The sequence below is a fragment of the Drosophila arizonae genome, chromosome X (genome assembly GCF_054131065.1).
Source record: "Drosophila arizonae isolate 15081-1271.41 chromosome X, UAZ_ARI_1.0, whole genome shotgun sequence".
Lineage (NCBI taxonomy): Eukaryota > Metazoa > Arthropoda > Insecta > Diptera > Drosophilidae > Drosophila > Drosophila arizonae.
This window is the reverse complement of record NC_142927.1, coordinates 20,860,874-20,881,412: the sequence shown is the minus strand read 5'-3', so window position 1 is coordinate 20,881,412 and position 20,539 is coordinate 20,860,874. Positions and strand designations below refer to the sequence as shown.

General features: G+C 39.7%; 1 protein-coding gene across 1 annotated transcript in view; it reads right to left on the bottom strand.

Moving 5' to 3' along the window:
* Positions 1-20,539, bottom strand: part of LOC108619764 (uncharacterized) — a 62,773-nt gene extending 42,234 nt beyond the window's left edge. The window contains exon 1 of the mRNA XM_018016508.2: positions 19,510-20,539. Within this exon, the coding sequence (XP_017871997.1) occupies positions 19,510-19,843 (334 nt within the window). The 5' untranslated portion in view covers positions 19,844-20,539. The remainder of the gene's footprint in view (positions 1-19,509) is intronic.

The following is a 20,539-nucleotide window of genomic DNA, read 5'->3' as shown; positions in this document are numbered from 1 at the left end:
AGGATCAGGGCTCTCTGACGGCTGCCAATGTGCAACATTGGGCACACCAATAGAGCGTGACGTTTACGCAATCGCCCCCATTGACTTGGCTCCTTCAGCGCCTCAACGACTACGGCTCGGGCGTCGCGTCGGAAGGCATAAATATGCATGCCGGCGCGCCTGTCATTATGCAGCAAGCGATTCGTACATGCGGCAACTTTGTGCTGCTCCTGCTGCTGCTTTTACTCCAACTCCTGCTCCTGCTGCTGCTTCTGCTGCTGCCTCAATTAGAGCACGAGAGCTTCAAGGCGCCGTCGTCTTTTGGCTTAAGTATGCACAAAGCGAGTTTTGCTGTGCGCGCCGTAAGTAACCTACTTTAAGTTCCTTTCGGCAGCCAGCGTTGCCAGCGATTTATTCGAGGCAAACTGCTTGCTGTCCGCCCAGCTTTGGCTTCTGGCATGGCTGACTCGTTGCCTCTCTGCTTGGCTGCTTGGCTGCCTGGCTGGCTGGCTGGCTGGCTAGCTCGTTCGTTTTTCGTTTTTAATTTTTGCAATGGGGCAGTGCAACACAAATTAGGCACAACAACAAAATCACGTTGCGCAGTCGCGTGCCACGGATGCTCTAATTTACTACACGTATTTGTAGACTTTTCACTCGCTTTCATGTTTTGTACATTTACCTCTTCACAAAGCAAAAAAAAAAAAAAAAAAAAAAAAACAGCAGCAAAATGAAGAGAAAATTTGCAGCAATAAAATTTGCATGTCAAGCGAAACTGTACATGCAAACGAGCTGAACGCCGAGCGCTGCTGAACGACTGTCAAATGCTCTGCAATCAGCAGAGAAAGGGAAGAGAACTAGAACACAATATTAGATATATCATTTGATTGCACTATTATTGCCTAATCTCCCTCATTAATCTCTTGATTATCCTGTGATGATTATCCTTTCTACTCTTGTCTTCAAACTGCATTCTGCAATTTCCAAACTGGGCCGGCTAATATAATTGTTGTAATTGCTGTCTTCTAGGCTTGACTTCCATGGAATCAATTTTAAAAATTGCCATGCAAACAGCGGCCCCAATTGAGAGCAAGGCCCCGGCTGGCATGCCCAGGCACCGCATGTACCCTTAGCAGTGCAGTGTAGCGCTGTGTTTAACGTGTCGGCGCTCGACATCCGAAAGTCTGCTTACAATTATGCCATGTAACTTTAAGTAGGCTATAAATATATGTGTATAAATCTGCATGTGTGTGTGTGTCCATGTGTGTGTGTGTGTGTGTGTTTGTGTTTGTGGACTAGCATGCATGAGAGTGGCGTGCTGTGAAATGTATGTCAGCCGTGCGCATAATTACAGGTGAAATGCATGTACAAACACGTAGCCATACGTGGGGCCAGCTAGCTTTCTAAGCCTAATAATATGCCACCCAGCGCATGGCACTATAACAACATACACACACACACACACACATATATATATACATGCGAAGGCATGCCTGCCTGTGTGCGAATATGCCATTATATAGTTGCCCAGCAGTCGACTTTAATTGCACGCCGAGAGATGCGAAATTGAACGCCTAATCATTTGAGCTTTGCTACATGTGTTGCGATTAGTTTTTAATGCGCCTCAATTGCCATTGAATGGGCCACTAATTCGTCTAACTTGGCTGACAGACTCGCCGACTGGCGTCGCTAGTGCCAGTTACAGTTGCCCTGGAGGAGCCCTTTAATATTCACGTGCAGCTCATATCACCCACTTATGCATAATAAATAGTTGAGCTGAAAACTTTTGATTGACACTAATTGATTGGGCTGGCAGGTGACATGCGCCAGGCGATAGCTACGGCTCATCAACCAGCCAGCCAGCCAGCCAGGGAGTGCACCGGCACACCTGAATATGACTTCAGCTAAGATTAAAAATAGCCCGTAATAACTGTTTAATGAAATTCACAAATGCAGCGTAAACCCGAATTAAATTGCAATCCGTATTAACAGAGCCTTTAATTAACAGTTTTTGATACGAATGCAACTTTCTTATGTCATGTTCAGCTAAGGGAATGTTATCTAACTGTATATCGGTCTCGATCGATCATTTTGTCTATATATCTATCCAGATGTTCATCCACTTAACCATAGACTTATTTAATATATATCCTCCCATTATCTATTCATTTATCCAACCATCCACCTATCTGTCTATCTATATGTATATCTATAGATCTATATGTATATATGTTTATCCATCTATCCATCAAACAATCTATTCATTTATCCACCTATTCCCCATCCATCTATTTATCATGTATTCATCTTTCTATATACATATCTCTTAATCCATCTATCTATGTGTCTATATGTATGTCTATCCGTTTGGTTACCTATCTATCTACCCATCATCCATCATCCATCTTTCTATTAATCTATCCAGCCATCCACCTATCTGTCTATACATCTATATACATGTTTATCCATCTACCATCTATCAATCCATTTATCCATCTATTCATCTATCTATATATCTATATATCTATCTATCTATCTATCTATCTATCTATCTATGTATCTATCTATCTATCTATCTATCTATCCATCTATCTCTCCTTACATCTATCCATTTATCCATCTATCTATCTATCTATCTCTTAATAAATTTATCCATCCATCTACATCTATATCTATCTATCTGTTTATACATCTATCCATCTATAGATTTATCGGCCTATCTCTATATCTTAATATATGCCTATTTATCTATACATCTATTAGCCATCCATTTATCCATCTATCTATCTAACTATATATCATTTCGAATACTCAAATATTTTCAAAGTTGTCTTCGATGTAGGATCCAACAACTTTTCAATCATTCAGACACCTCCTAGTGCACCACATAGACTTATTTAATGATAGATGCCTCCATTGTACGGATTCAGACGTCTCAGCCTTGAGTGCTTCGAGGAAAATCTCTTCCCTGTATGCTGTGCCTACTCAAACAGTTGAAACTTTAAAGAAAGTCTACACACACACATGCGCACACACACTCACACACACATACGCACACATATTAAAGCATATTCAAGTTTGTTGAGCTCATGCAACTTGCTTCATAAGTGGTAAATCTGCCTCATCAAAGTTCAACAAAAGTTCCTGAGTTGGGCCAGAGAGACAGCCGAGATTGCCGAGAGATTGCCGAGCCGAGAATGAATCCAGCCGCATTTATTGCACAGCACAATGCCAAAGCGTCAAAGCGAACTCAAATGAAAGGTGTTTGCTTTTAGCTTAATTCGATTATATTGTAATATGGCTTCAATTTTGGTATTCAAACTGACTTTAAACATTTCAGGTTTGGGCCTAGCCCAGGCTGGGTGAAGCCATATCGATTAATATCGATTCATATCAATGCCCTTACTTGGCTATCTAAGCATGAGATGAGTAGTAGTCAGAGCCTGGGTCTATATAGCAAATCCGACATTTGACTTAGAGTATCTTAGCGCATTTACTTGTTATTTACTTGTCAAGCCCTGATCCGCCCTTAATCCAAGTACTTATTGCTAAAATCTGATCGCATCTTAACTGATTGCAACACGATGTTTATGCCAGGCCCAGAGCCCATTAGGCCACTTGCCGTTCATATTTGTGCGCTTCTCATAGATATTACTTTCATTATTGTTTTTACATAAATTACTGACCGAGCCCCGCCCCCGCTGCGCCCACGCTGCCAGTTAGAGTGGCCTACACACATATTTATGCGCTTGTTTGCTTGCCTTTTATATTGACTCAGGGGACTAGAAGCAAAAACGCCGTAGTCAGTGGCAAGGCCCGAGACTGGCCCGAGGCCACAGGAAAGGTGTCCGGTCGGCCGGTTAGCGGCCTTTCAGGTGCGGGCAGCACACAGTAGCCAATGTCCGATGTCCGGTGTCCGATGGCCAATAGTCATGTGTTAAACGTTAACTACTACTGCAGCCGCTGTCCGGGGCAGTGGCCAAGGCAAATATGCAGGCTGCCCACAGTCATAAATTTGTCTGGCCCATTTGCCTCATGCTGGAAATTAATTCATTATCGATTTTCGTTTGGCTTCTCCTGCTACTGCTGCTACTGCCGCTGCTCCTGCTGCTGCTCCTGCCGCTGCTCCTGCTGCTGCTGCTACTGATGTTGACCGGCTTAACTGCGGCAATTAAAAACAGGCAGCAGCAGTAAAATGGATGGCAATACAAACGATGCCTTCAAGAAGCATTATGAATGGATCATTTACAAAGTCAACACAATTAAAATACACGCCCCAAAAAACCGCACCGTCTCCGAGTACTGGGAACTGAGAGCTCTGAATGCTAATGCTAATCTGAAACCCTTTTCAGCATATGACAGGCGCTAGACTGAGTCGAGCAACCATCGCAGGGCGTGGCGGAGCGTTGCGGGGTAAATATTAAAAGTGATATATTAATAGAGTCCGAGCCGGGTATTTTCGGGGTCACAGCGACCCATACTCAAATGGGCCAATACGATTGATGTTCTTGTCTTTAGCACAGTCCAAATATGCAGCCGACACTGGGGCAAGGCTGTGGGCATGGGGCATGGGGCACAGTGAAGCTGCGCTAAGCTACGGCTTTATCATGCTATGCTGGGTCCATCAACTTTTTATCAATTTTCCAACAATAAAAAAAAAATGTTGCTTATGAAATATTCTCAGACCCGTCTTCTGCTACCTTTTTGGGCCACTCAATCTGAGCAGAAATTAATTAATTTTAGTTTGTCGGCTAGTGGGAAGAGAGAGAGAGAGAGTTAGAGTAAGTTGAGTAGAGTAGAGTTGCGTAACCAATAAAGGTCAAAGAGGATAGATTTGATATCTGAGACTTCTTCTGGTTCTAGCAGTTTTATGGGAAGCTCTATTTATATAACCCTAGGCAAGCTGTTTGGGTGAGAATATTGTTTATAGGTTTTTTTTTTTCCCCTCAGTTTTTGGCTTCTTTTTTTGGCACCTTGAGCTCTTGTTTAGTATCCCTTGATTCTCATGTATCAAACCGCCCAAGTAATCTTCCTTGGCAAACCTTTCGTGTTGGCAAAATATTTGTAAAAAAAATATTTCTCCATTGTTTAATTGCTCTTCTATTATAATTTCGGGAGGAGTTCTGATATTCTAATTCTGACATTGTTGTCTCGAGATAGCTTATTTTGTGCTGTAGACATTCAAAACAATTCTGTTAAGTTATACCAAGAAAGCTGAGGCTTCTCTCTTGAACAACGTCAACATACATACTTATATACCTAGGAGTGAATCAAGACTCTTTCGCTAATCGCAAGACCTGAAAGTATGCAACAAACATTTTGCTTAACTCAACCTATACCCAAATAGGGGATACTGGGGTGCCTCGTATGGCTTAATAAATGTTAAAAGTTAAAAAGGTAAAGAAAGAACAAAATTTTGTGTGAGCTTTGATGGTAAGTTAATCTAGAAAATATATATCCCTTAATACCATTATAAAAACAAATGATCAGAGCACATACAGTGTAGTGTATGGAAAATAACTATTATTAGCAAACATTTATATTTTTTAATATTATATAGGGATTTTTATTTATTTATTTTTTTTTTTTTTGTATCCACCCTTAACCTGTCTCTACAAGTTGCTTTGCTGCCTTTGCTTAAATATTCACTAAAATTGATTTTTAAAGTGCTCGGGTCGATTTATTGCCAATATCAATTCAGCGAGCCAACTGTAGAATCTTGCTGGTAATTTTATTTACTTTTTGCTTAAAGCTTTTAATTAGCATATACATGCGTGCCTGTAATTAAATTGTTCGTCCCCTGATTAATTGTCAACCTGCCCGGCACGTTGGCCTCAGCTGAAAATATACGCCAATTTTTGCACATTTTGCAAGCCAGCGATGCTGCAAAGTGCAATTATGCGCAGCTTTTATTTGCTTAATAGTTTTTTATTTTTTAATTAAAGCCATGCAGAGGGTCGATCGGTCTGCAAAATGTGAAGTATATTGGATCCACAGTAGCATTATAAACTTTGGCAAGTGAGCTCAGCAGTTGACTGAAGACTTAAGTCAACCATGTGCATATTAATGTCTGTGTTTTTTTTTTTTTTAATTTTTGCTATATAGAGAGAGAAGGTATCTATCTTCATAATATCTATATGATTGAGTAAGAAATTTCAAATATTTTTTAAATAAAAATTTGCAGTCTGTTTAAAAAAAATTGATTAATATGTAAAAAATTCACATATTTTTGCCTCTTATATAATGCAATTTTGTTTCTCAGTCTACTGCATTTCGTAATTAGGAGAGAGAAGCTTGCTCTCAGTCAGACTAACGATAGTTATGAGGCCATAAGGCACTTTCGTCATTGTTGAATTTTGTGGTTTTCTAATTATTTAATTTCATTATTTTCTACCCAGCGCTAAGTCAAATAAACGGCATAAAGGCTTTATAAAGGGGACAAAATAAAAGATACCATACGTTCAGCCATCAATGCATTGATAATATAGCAAAAATATTTTAAGTGCCCCATCAAGAATTCTTTCGATTATATGTACATAGGTAACAGAGGTCTATATATAATCAAATCTTGTCAACAGGAACATTCGATACAATCTGAAACACTTTGTCAACAACTACAACAGAGTTTGTATTTGTATTTATATTTATTTATTCAACTTTTTTTTGATGCCAATTGGATAAAAATTCTGGTTTGTTGCCCTTTTGATTTATGGGAATTATCGAATCATATAAAATTCCTTTTAATTCACAAATTTTCACAAGTCTCATTAAATGAAAATCCCGACAAATCGTAAGCCCATGTAACACGACAACAAATGCTGTCCCTGGCCATTGCGAATTATCGAATTTTCTTTGTTTTTAAATCTCCTTAAATGAGAATTTCAATAGATCAAAAATCCATGTAAGTCGACATAAAATATGGGTCTCTGTATATAATTATCGGCAATTATCGGCGAGTCATTATATATATATTATACATACATAAAACTCAGATCAAAGCGATTATTTCAATGGAATTTGTAATTTCCATAGGTCAGGCCACTTGCCTGTTCAGCCCACCCCCTCGGCAAAAGCTTCATAATGCTCAATTCGATATCTCATTCCATTCGCACAATAAGAATCGATAAGAACCGATTCTTTGCAGATTTAAATTCTGGCAAATGAATTCGCAGAATATTGAATAAATATGTATAGTAAATAAGATTACATAAAAGAGCCCTGGGGTGCTCCGGCGAAGAAGCCAGACTGGGCAGCTTGGCGCAGTGCTTCGAGTGTTGTCTAATCAGATTCCCAGGAGTTGGCTAAGTGGAAAGCCATGCTTTCGTCTATTTTGTGATGATAATGTGGATGGACAGGCGCTGTACTAGATATAAATATCTCAGCTGCTGCTTGAATTTATTTTAGTTGACACTTTAACTGCTTTGTCGCTCTAAATTGACAGAATTATTCCTGTTTGCAGCCCACTGTGGGGCCCGAGTCGAAAAGAGCTGAGCTGAGCTGAACTTTCGTGCAAACTGCTAACCTTTTATTTAATTTGATATGGCCTAAAGTTCAAAGGTGAGCCGTTATTCTGTCTCTCTGTGTGTTTGTGTGTGTGTGTGTGTGTGTGCGTGGAGGGGAGGATTATCATTTATGTAAATGGACTCTGCTCGCTCTGAAGCGGTCTGGCAACTGTCGCATTCACAGAAGGACAATGTATTAACATTGCGGTTGTCATTAGGATAAATTTGTTTAAATTTGCTTTGTGGTTTTCGATTGCTGTTGTTTGTCGATGGGGCCGGTGTGAACTCAACAGTCCCATAAATAATGCAGAGCGATTTTCCATTATGAGTAATTATGTGTACATTTGCCGAGCTCTGCTCTGCGCTGCTCTGCTCTGATGTTGCCCGTTGGGTTACGGGTCATGGCACTCCAATTGATGGGTATTCCTCATTCCTCCTTCAAGACTCCTCCATTGCCAGCTTGAAGAGCTGCCCCAGCTCTGGCCACAATCATCTGCCGGTTCTCAGCCAGTTCTGTATGCTGATTGTCTGCCTAATCGGGCAGCTAGACTAGCTAGGCGTGGCAGGGTATTCTATAGTCGGCCAATGGCCAACAGCCGGGAGCACTCGGAATGGAATGGAATAGTGGGCCGCCCATAGGCAGTCAAGCGGCGGAGACTATTTGGTATTTTATGAACTTTCCGCTACGTTTTGTTTATGTTTGTTCCTTTGCATGGCAACACAGCCCGGGCAGGAGGCGGGGTGGGGAGAGCGCGCGACTTCTGCCAGCAGGACTACATTTTCCACATTGAACTTCAAGGTTAATTTATTTTATTGTGCCTCGGAACGTTATGCCCAGTTGCGCGATTGGTTTTTGCTTCTGCTTCTGCTTCAGCTTCTATTTCTGTTTTCTGTTTCAGTTGCTGTGTTTTGCTTGACCTTTTGTTTCGCCTCATGCCGCGTCCTTTTGCTTTTTATGTCATTTGATTTTTGAGTTTTTTCGCCTGATTATTTGCTCGTTTGCCGAACTTTTTGCAGCACCCCTCCGCACCGCCAAAAGAAAAAGCCGACCTAGCCACATACTTTGGCAGCGGCCATAAAAATGAGCCAAAAACAACAACAAAGTCACTAAATGTTGCCACTTTATCACTTCATTGGGTTTCGATAATGACGTAGAATTGCGAGAGCACAGTTCAAGGCTTAATATAGCATTGAGAAAATGAAATAGTATCGATTTGGGAATCGATAATACAGTTTTTATATGGCCAAACAAAGTCTTATGGCTATTTGCAAGTCGTTTGCGTCATTAACTATTTATCATAGGCCAATGAGTTTTTTTTAAATCTATGATCTAAGTGCGTTCGTCTGCCTTTTCAAGTACGAAGCTTGAATTATGAAATATATATCAATTTTGATAAATGTATAACGGCTTTTTTATTTCTTTGTTGCATGTATAAGTTCTTTATGCTAAAATCGGTAACATCAATTTTATACATTGGGCTTTGTGGCCTAAGTCGGAGCTTATATGTAAACAATTACATGAATTCATTCAATTTTATGTATATATGTATGTTGCATTACATTACTTTGCATTAACATAACCTAACATAATATAATATTACATAACATAAACCTAACATAACATAACATAAACCTAACATAACATAATATAAACCTAACATAACATAACATTACCTAACATAAGCCTAACCTAACATAACATAACATAACATTACATAACATTACATAACATAAACTTAACATAACATAATATAAACCTAACATAACATAACATAGACCTAAGATAACATAACATAAACCTAACATAACATAACATAGCATAGCATAACATTACATAACATACATACACTTTACATTACATTACCATACTTCACATTACATTAAATTGTCTAGAGTAGTTCACCTAATTGGATATAATTGGATTGTGGCGACTGTCTAATTGGATTGGATATGCTATCGTAGTAACAGGTCTAGTCTGGTAAAGCCTATTTATTAACACAATTAAGGTTCTTAATAAATCGCATTTCATTGATGTTCAAAATATATATTTAATATATATATTATAAAGTTGGATAGTAGTAAAAAAGAAATATCCTTTGTATGATCTACCGGCTGACTTCTTAGGCTGTCTTAGACTCTACAAAAGAGATTCTATTAATATTCAAAACAACTCTTTACATCTAAGATACACAAATGACTATATGCCTGCCACAAAAGTCTTGATTCATCTAAATTTAGTCTAATTCAATTTCATTTACATATCCGACCATCGCTGCCCCATCATATGACGTCAGTTCAACATTTGTTTTCAATTTGTCCGGCATGCGACATTCGGAGAGGCAAGTTACGCGAGCTCTCATATGCCCACTTAATATGCCGAAATTTCGTTGTGGAATTCCTTACCTTTTGCTCTCGACTGCACTGCCCGCCTCGACCCGACCTCGCCCACATTCAATTTGAGGCTGGGCTCTGCAGAGCTGCAAGTTATGTCCCCCGAGTTGCCAGCGTACATCAAAATGTTGTGCTGAGCCAAAGTTGAAGCATAATAAAAAAAAAAAAAAAAAAAAAAAAAAAATGAATAAAAATAAAGTAATACATATAGAAAGAAAACGAAGAAGAAGAAGATGCTCCGGCATTAAATTTGTCCAGGGTGCATTGCATCATTGCAAACTGTTAGAGTTTTTCTTTTTTGTTTTTTTATACCCTGAACCCATTTTCAATGGGAAATCAGGGTATAATGGTTTTGTTGAAATGTATGTAACAGGGAGAAGGAGGCGTGGCAGACCCCACAAAGTATATATATTCTTGATCAGGGTGACGAGCTGAGTTGATTTGGCCCTGTCCGTCTGTCTGTCCGTCTGTCCGTCTGTCCGTCTGTCCGTCTGTCCGTCTGTCCGTCTGTCCGTATGTATGAACGCGTCGATTTCAGAAGATATAAGAGCTAGAGACTTCAAATTTTTTTTAAAATGTCCGTAATTACAGCGCGCATATCAAGTTTATCATTAAAATTCGATAACTCATCCCGATCTTTTTTTATCGATAAAAAACCTTATCGAAAACTAGTTATAAAATTATATCTTCTACACCTTTATTGCTAGAGTCTCCAAATTTTTAATGTATGCTTACATGCAATTTATACAATTTCGGTTTTTGTTAAAATTTACCCCCCACCCTTAAATTCACCCCCTCACCTTCACTTTTGTAAAAAGCGTATTTCAAATACTAGAGACTTGTGCTTTGGCAATTACATGCATATCCATGTTATAATCATAATCTGAAAGTTTCATGAAGATCGTACGTCCATAAAAAAAGTTATTAAACAATTAAGTTCTCATAGTAAGCGCACACTGCAGCCCATGCGTGTTTATGCGTGGGTGCTTGTGTATGTGTGTCTGTATGCGTGAGTGTGTATGTATGCCTGTGTGTGCGTACGTGGCTGTGTGTGTGTGTGTGCGTGTTTCTTGTGTAAGCTGAAAGACGCGAAAAATTATTGAAATATCTATTGCTCCAAGGGTTCAGGGGATCTCGTAGTCGAGCAGTCTCGACTAGAGCTTTCTTACTTGTTTTTTTTTTTTTTTTTTTTGGGAATGTTTTCACGAGTATTTTCATTTTTTTTTTTTTTTTTTGAAACGAAACTGCTTGCACTGCAGTAGATTTGGCTGTTTGACTATTTGTTGTTGCTGCTGGTGGCGCGACATGCAAACCACAAATTATAGCCCAGCAAGTTGAGTCAAGTGCGTGGCTGATGGCTGAGGATGTCGTCCCACCGTCCCATAGTCCCATCGTCCCATCGTACCGTCCGGCGCCTGTGTTGCCACACTTTCAGTAATGTGACACTTTACGCCACGCAATGTGCCGCCGGCAGACTGACACGACCCGACGCGACGCGACACGACACGACGCGACGATGCGGGCTGCCAAGGGAACCGCTCAATCCGCTTTACCTACCCGAAAAATGCCAAGCATTGCACTTTGAGGCAGAGTTGCTAAATCGCTGCGCTTTTGATAAAAGCCGAGCCGGAACCTTCCTAACGACGTCGCATTGCCTTCAATTCTAAGCGAGTCGAGAATGGATAACAGCACTTGATGACTTATCAATGGCTTGGCTCATGTGAAATTTGTGAATTTGCAAAGTGCAGCGAGTTTCCTTGGTCAAAGGGTATGTGACAGCTGAGACGACTTTCTCTAAATCTAATAGGGCATAATGTGCACCACTTCTACATCTCTACTTCTCTCCTTCTCCTTCTCTCTCTCTCTCTCTCTCGCCCTCGCTCTCCCTCTCTTATCAATGTGGGCTGCAAACAATTTATATTAATCATACGCAATGTGGTGCCAAATTGTTTCGCCTTTTGCCAGTGCTTTCAAGACTGCATTGTATTCAACTGCAGCCGCCTCTCTCTCCCTCTCTCTCTCTCTCCTTCCGTCTACACTGGCAGCCAAGTCATTGCTTGCAACCTGGCCACGCTTCGGGCACAGCGAGCGCAATAAAAGTGATGGCCGCCCCAGTCGGTGCTAAGTCAAGGATGCGGACATCCTTAATGGTTCGACTGGGGCTGGGCTTTGGAAGCAGACCAGACTTGGTCACGCTACTTTTCGCACTCGCCCTTTGTTTTCGCTATCCTGTCTCTGTCTCCGGCTCTGCCTCCGTCTCCGTCTCCGTCTCCGGCTACGACTCCAGACTCTGTTCGGTCTGTAAAAACGTGCAAATGTTGGCGAATAAAAATAAATTTTCCGCTCAGCTGCCGCCTGTAATTTGCACCGCACAGACGGCACTCGCTAACAAGGGCATCTGCATTAAATAGCCGTCGATGGCAGCTCTTTGATTTACGCCCCGACCATGCCCACAGGCATGCGATTTGCCCAGAACGCATTTGCTAATTAAATGACAGGCTATAGCAATACGCACTCAATGCCATGAATAATTACAAAGCAACAAAGCAGCTGCACATTCAAGTGTGTCCAACCAAATACATGCAAACTGAATATATGCATGCATGTGTGTGTGTGTTTACTTAATCAATTGTATATTTGCATAACTTGTCTACTTAAACGTAACCTAAGCCGAGCTGAGCGGATCAGCTCAGATTGCACACGAGTTGAGCTTTTGTTAAAGCAAAAATGATTGCAGCTAAGTGCAAGAGATTTGCGTTCCCATTCACTTATAGTGCAGCTAAATAATAGCGTGCTTAATATTCTCCCCTGGTATTTAGTTGCAATTGAATTAACTATTGAATATATAAGCCTTATTAGTATGCTTTCAATAGCAGCTAAGTAGCACTGTCATGCCGAGGACTAAATACAATATATTGTATATTATCAGCTGCATATTGTTCCACTGAAGAAAGTGTTTCATTTGCTGTGAGCCTAGGACAAATGCCATTAAATTAAGTAAATGCATTCAGCAAGCAGTGGCTTATATTGAGGAACAACCAGAGAAATGATTTGCCTCAGCTCTCTCTTATTTGAATTTGTTTATGGTACAGCTTAAAAGTATGAAAAATTTAAATATTATCATAAGCGCATTTAATTATATTTTAAATATATTTGCAAACATCTTAGTGCATTAAGATCTGACAATCGATTGCTATCGCCTTAATTAAAATTAGTTCTCGATAATTTAAGTTTCTGTGTGAATCGAAAAAAAAAAAAAAAAAAAAAAAAAAACAATTGATCCCTTTACCATTTCGAACTATCGGGACTCGACTGTAATTCATGTCTCTAGCTTTTGGAGCTCTTTAGTTTAATGTGTTTATACAGACACAGTTTTCACCGGTCTTGAAAGAGAGAGACGGGGAGATAGGGAGATGGGGAGATAGGGACTTGTTGCCTTGGCTCCAATTGTATGAAAAAACCCTCACTACAATTGAAGCCCGAATAATATTTTTTTTAATTAGCTTACTATTCACATTGAGAGTGGGCAAAGTTTGATGCGAGAACAATTAAAGAGCATACATACAATATTTAAAGAAAGAGAGAGAGAGAGACAAAGGTAAATAGATAAAAATTGCTAATATGCAATCAAAGTAAATGAAGGCGATATATGTAAGGAGAAGCACAACTTGAGAGATTTAATTGTATAAGCAATGATTAGGTGATGCGCTGAACAGTCGTGTTTGTGTTAATCTGATCAATTTCTATTCTAATATTCTTATTTTATAGCTGCGCTCAAACGAGTTCCCACTGTACTGTGTGCAGGCTCTCATAATGCGCTCTTCCAGAATGGCAACTTCCAATCGCTTCTATTCGTCCAGTGACTCTCTCCGAGTGCCTAACTAGCCATCTCGCTCTCACTCAGCAACAGCCGGCACTACGCTCAGCAATAGCTACATTTGTATCTCTCTCGCTCTTTCTCTCTCCTCTTTGAGTAGCGTGCAGCCAAGACGCAAACTCACTCGGATAACATTTGTACAACAACTTCACGCAAGCTCTCAAGCCTCACACCAATACTAGTGCAACAGCAGCAGCCAATCAGAATAAGCCAACTTAGAGATGGGACTTTTCTATTGATTTCACAATATTATTGCAAGGCATTTATATTCAGCTGTACAAATTTAATTCAAATACCAAATATACGTAATATACATGTACAGTTAAGAACATTAATTGGCCAGAGATAAATATAAACCTTGATCCAGTTTTGTCTGCTCTTAAATTCGTTAAGTACTGCTATTAAAGATTGTGTTCGGGATTTTTATCGGCAGTCTGTCTGCCAGTTCGTCTGTTCGTTTGCCTGTCTATCTGGCTATCTGTCTCATTTTTAATGCCATTATATGCCTAATTGGTTCAATCAAATTGTCTTACAAGTTAATTAGGTACTCGGCAGATGCTGCCAACCTGAAAAGTAATCTTAATAATCATGTAGATAATTACGCCCGCCTCGCATTCAGACAGACTAATACACACACACACACACACACACGCAGAGAGGCACACATTGTATAGAATAATAGAGTAGCTTAATTGAGGGTAGCAGCGCGCAGGGAGCCGAAAAGAGCTTGATTATTTAAGTAGATAACTGTGTTTTTCCTAATTCGATTTGGAGATAAAACTCTCATAAACTGTCCCCGGAGGCATTTTGTTGAGTGATTAATTTTTAATGTAAATACTTTAAGAGGCACACTTGAAATTACAGCGTGGGCCTCTGCTGCTGCTGCTTGGCTAATGCCAAGTTGGACATAAACAATTGACAGTGGCTGCCAAAAATCTATTTACTATGTTGCCCGGGCACACTTTAGTGAGCGCCGACAATGAAACACGCTTTTATTTACTTTTGATTATCTGCTTAAGGTCGACAATAAAAATACGACAACAGTTGCAGCAAAGCAAACAGAGATACTGGGGACAAATGCTCCGATCTGAGCGTACACAGCCACAGCCACAGCGGGGGAGGGGGCGGACGACAGTGCGTTGGCGGTTGAGGCAGCAAACAAAGCGCCAAAAGAAACCAGCACAGCAGAGCGCAGGAAGCAGCAACAGCAAAAACAACAATATGGCCAGCATTTAGCTTATGGCCAGGTTAAAATACACATATTCATACGTATATATATATGTGTGTGTGTGTGTGTGTGTGTGAGTGTGTGTGCTCGAGGGTTGTACATAATGTAGTCATTGCGCCAATAAAAAAATTTTGAAAAATGTGTTCACTAATATAATTTCTATGTCCTCCTCCTGATTCAGGAGCAGATTCATTCACATGAAGTCCTTGAAAATCCTTGAAAATCGAACACCAATTAAGGAGACTACAGCCAACGGGCAATTTAGATTTTTAATATTGGAGAACAAGTCAGATTTAGCACATCAATATATACAATATATAGGATATCTACTAGTCTGGCACGCCCTACACTCACACCAATGTTTATTTGCGCTCTGATTGGTATTGGCAGAGTATGAAAGTTAGATAACTTTTTAACAGCCCTCGATAGGACTGTTTTGGTTACCCTCGCTGAGGCCTTGTTGTTTGTATACAACACATATGTGCACACAAATATGTGGGAGTGAGTGTGTGTGCTGGTATGTGTGTGTGTTTGTCGTTATGCCTTTGTGTATAGGTGAAGGTGTCAACAAGGCCTGTCGCGGATTATGAATAAGCAAAGTGGCCAGACGCATCCACGCACACACACACACGCACACACACACGCAGCCACACACCCAACAATACATAGCTGCGTGTAACTGTAAACAAACAATGCACGCACCCTCTATGCATACGATCTCATATCCGATCCACAAGGCGATTGTTTGCCCACCAAATTATTTATGTGAAACATTCGCAGCTTTAACCAAATCAATTGAAACAAAAGACGAAATATCTATATACATGTATCTATTCATTGAATATATCAAACAAATATAATATTTACTTACATGTCAGTTAAGGTTATATTGCTTTAATTAGGTCATCAATTAGGAAACATTTGTTAAATTCGGAATATAGATAGAATGAATGAAATCACAGCAATCTATTAAATACATATGTATTTATGCACAGAGCAGTGTGAAGTGTGATAGGCGCAGATGTGGTGGGGGCCTTTAGAATAGAGGTCAATATCCCAGAGATAAGAAGGTAATATTATGAGAATCATATACTTACTTACATATATGCATGATTTTAATGAGAATTAAGAATAGATAGTGTATATTAATTAATGTATATTCACTTTTGCCATATTCATGTACGCTCTCACGAGAGATGAGATGCTTTACAGGCTCTACAGACCCTTCCGTGCTTCTTTCTTTTATTTTCTAATCATTCGTAAAGTAGAATTCGCTAATTTTTGTAGTAGGCCAATGGGAATCAGGGGTACATTATAGTCAACTATCGATAATTAACTATTCTGTTATCGATACTTCGCCATGAAGCCATCAATAGAAAAGGAAAGCAAAGAGAGCAACAAATTCGTTCAGATAAAATAAGCCTAAGGCTTTATACCTTTTACATTTGTTGGGAAGTATATCTGGAATTCTTTGGTATATTAAAACCAGACACGTCAGGCCCCTATCATATTGTTTAGATTAGTAGGGCATGTAAATATTTGATGAAATATATAGACAAATAAATATTTTGCCTATATGAGAATTTGTTATTTAATTTAAATATTTCATTAAAAAAATGTTCTGCTATCTATGATGGCTTATTACCTGATAAATCATCACCAATTTATTTATATATGAAACATACTAAAGCTCAAGTTAGATTTGCTTCAGCGCTGGAGCAGCTCCAATTAAAAAACTTACTTGAGTTAAAAACAGCAAAAATTAAACGGTAAACAAATGTATATATATAAAATATGTATATATCACATATGTGCATATGAAAAATATATAAAATTATGAATTAAATAAATATGAAATTAATGATATGTTTATTTGATAGAACCGAATCAAATGATTGCATTCGCTGAAAATCAAATAGAGAGGAAAAAAACACACACACACGCACACATGTAAATAAAATTGGGCTCAGCTGTTGGGGCTGGTGTTATTTGGTTATTGTCATCGTGCCACAAGTGACAGCCACTCAAATGTTGCACTGACAGCTGCAAGTGCAATTATAGTATTATTATCAATTTTGCATAACATGAAAGTGTTCAACTGTATTCCCTCTCTCCCCCCCCCCCCCACTCTCTCTCTCTCTCTCTCTCTCTCTTCCCCTCTCTGCCTCTCACTGTTTAGAGTGCTTTCAGTTTTAATTGCTTTTATACAAACAGAGTCCAGTAACTAAGTGCGTGTGTTCGTATTATGGTGAGTGGCTGTGGGCGTGGGCGTGGCAGTCGGCGGAATAGTTGAATTGCTAAACATATTGACAGGCAAAATATGTGTGGCATACAAATGGGCGGAGGTTGCCGCTCAGTCGGCCAACGGTGCGTATGAATAATGCCATTGCCAATTGTTTAAACACACACATATCTGTGCCGAGTGCCGCTGTGTAAGTGTGCGTGCGTGTGTGTGTGTGTGTGTGCGAACATTTCACAGTTACACGTGTTAGCATATATAAATACAGTTTCCATCTTTTGCCCAAACCAATTTAGATTTGACATTTTTGTTGGAGCCAGTTGCTCCAGTTTAACAGCCAAGCACAAAGCACATACGCACACACACTTAAACACAAATACATTAGAGCAACATCTAGCCATATTTAAATTACAATTTGTCAGAGAACAATCGCCTGCTATTTCAAATGCAAACATTCAGACTGCATATACGGGCTAAGCCAAGTGCGCTTAGACGAAACATATATATAAATGCTATATTTATAATCAAAATATTTACAAATCCCGAATGACTTCTATTTAGTCAACTGTCCGGCAAAAGGTGCTCCTCCAGTGCACAGACAGACAGTGATACTTAAGGGCATAGATATACATTAGTGCTCTACTATCCAGTGACCCATCTGCCTGTGATGATCTAGCTGATCTTGGCTTGAAGTTTTTTGAGATTTGACAGATTTTCGCTTTAATTGGGAAACAGTTCATGCAGCAGCGAGGCATTCATTTGATTTCATTTAAAATTGTATGTCAAAATACTGTGAAAGTCCTAGATAAAGCTGAGTGTGTCCTATATTAATAATATAATATAAGAATAAAATGAAATTAAAAAAAAAAGATAGACTTATAAATACAGTGTCTAACATTAACACTCTTTTTTTTTACCAACTTCAAACGCAAATAAAACATGTAATATTAGTTGAAATTAATAAAGGCTTCTCTTTCTGTGTGTCTTAGCAGCATTTGTGTCGCTGCTACTTAGACACTGATTACTGATAAATAGAAACATATATACATTTCTAACAGCGGCTTTTAATGCTTAAATTTGTTGTCATAATTTCGCTTTTTTTTCGGCACGTCGTAATATCCGGTGAATGACTCAAAAATATGAAAAAAATCGTCGGGATAAGCGGATTGTCGTTAAAAACGGAGACGCACTAAGCGGAGGCTCCTTTATATAAGTTTGTATGGGGACCAACCAAGACATCGACGCTTTAAGCGGAGTCGTTATAACCGGATTCCACTGTATATAAGCCGAAAAAAAATGTGTTCATATATAAAGAGTTATGAAAGTGACTTTGTTTTTTGGCTTGTTGCTATATCAAATATAAATAATAAAATAAAAGGAAAAACAAAAGTAATAGAAATTTGTATACATATAATATGTAAAAGCAAGACAATAAAAAAGTGGCTCTTGACACTTTTTTTAGTCATTTAATACATATATTAAATAAATATTTATTTAAAGCCTAATAGCGATTGCTCGGGGTTTGAGAGATAGACTCAGAGAGAGAAAGAGAGAGAGAGAGGGAGGGAGAGCGAAAGAGAGAGAGAGAGAGAATGTGGTTCGATTACAAGGTATAAAGTGAGTGTCTAAACTCTATAACTAATTCTTTCCCTAAGCTATAATATTCAGTGTTTATTATCTTAAAAGGCCTTTAAAGTTACATTAAACAATTATTGTTTAGATTAAGTTGTCTAACAGATACAGGCGAGTCTCGATCATTTTTACATCGCTAAATTGAAAATCACAATAAATCGAAAAATTTTATACAATTGAAAAGATTCGTTCTCGATAATTTGAATTTCTGTGTAAATCGAAAAAAAATAAAATAAATAAAACAGATCCCCTCGTCGTTTCGAATTATCGGGACTTTACTGTATTTCAGTAGATATGCACGAATGTTTAGTCAAAAGTTCAATAGAGTCTTCAGCTTCAATGAATAGAAAGCGACGTTGATTGAGCTCAGTTTGGTGTATGGAAATTATTCCCAAATAAATGATTATAAATAAAAATAATAAATGTATAAATGATTTATTATGAACATAATTCATATTTAATATTTACTATTTTTGAATACATTTTCAGAGTTATTAAGTTTAAATGTAATTTAATTTGTCCACCTGCGCAATTAGCTGCAGCAGATTGCTGTTGCATTTACCTTTTACACTTTCACTTGGCGCTTCTCAAGTATTGAGTGGGGGGTATGAGGGAGTGCAGGTATTTCACAGAATTCAACAGTTTGTCTCGGCGATCCACTTACCATTCACATAGGCAGAGAAATCCAAGCGCTGCTGCTGCTGCAGCTGCTGCTGCACATTGGTTGCTGCAGCAGAGCGCTCATTGGTGTCGGACTCCTCCTCCCTGCTGGCGTCACGTTTCATCAGTGTGAGTGACGGCGCCGCTGAGTGGATATGACGATGGCCGCTGGCGGCGTTCGCGGCAACGGAAATCGCATCATTTCCGTTCGCCTTGTCGGGCTGAGCTGGGCCCGCGAATAAAGCCAGCTGCAGCAGCAGCAACAGCAGCGCCGCCGACGGCGCGGGCAGCGGGGCGAGCAGCGGCGTCCGCCGTTTGGGCATTGTGCGAGCGGGCATGGTGCAACCGCTGCCACTTCCGTCTTCTGGCTGCCGGCTCTGAGTTGAGTTGAGCTGAGCTGAGTTGAGTTGAGTTGAGTTGAGTTCTTTAAGTAATTGCAGGATAAGTGCAAGGAGCGCAGCGGCAAGCGGAAGCGGAAATAACGCGGTAGCAGCCAAGAGCGGCGATGACTGCGATTTAATGTATGTTGTTGCTTTTGTTATTGGTATCGCTGTTATTGGGCTCGTATTATTGTCAAACACACACAGGCACACACGAGCGCACGCACACGCACACGCACACTCGCTTACACACACTCACGCACTCGCGCACTCACTGTACTTGGCTTTGGAATCCCCGAGCGGCCATCAGGCGAAAACTTCGACCACAACAAACGGCGCAAACAAAAACAAAGAACCAAAAAAAAAAAAAAAAAAAATATTCGGAATTCGGAATTCACAAAGAACGTTCTCAAGCACTTAATATGCTTGTGGATATAGATATGTGTGTATGTGTGTGTGTGTGTGTGGACACAGTGCTAAGCAGACTGCCGACGGTGGGCCAAAATCCAAATCAAAACTGCGGATCGCAATCGACGCGTTTCGCACGCCGGCGTTAACGGCCAAATTTGAGCACTTTCAGCGGTTCACAATAGCAGACGCGACGTGTTGTTGCGCGGCCAACGTGCGAGGCGCTATTGAGCCAGCCAACGTGCT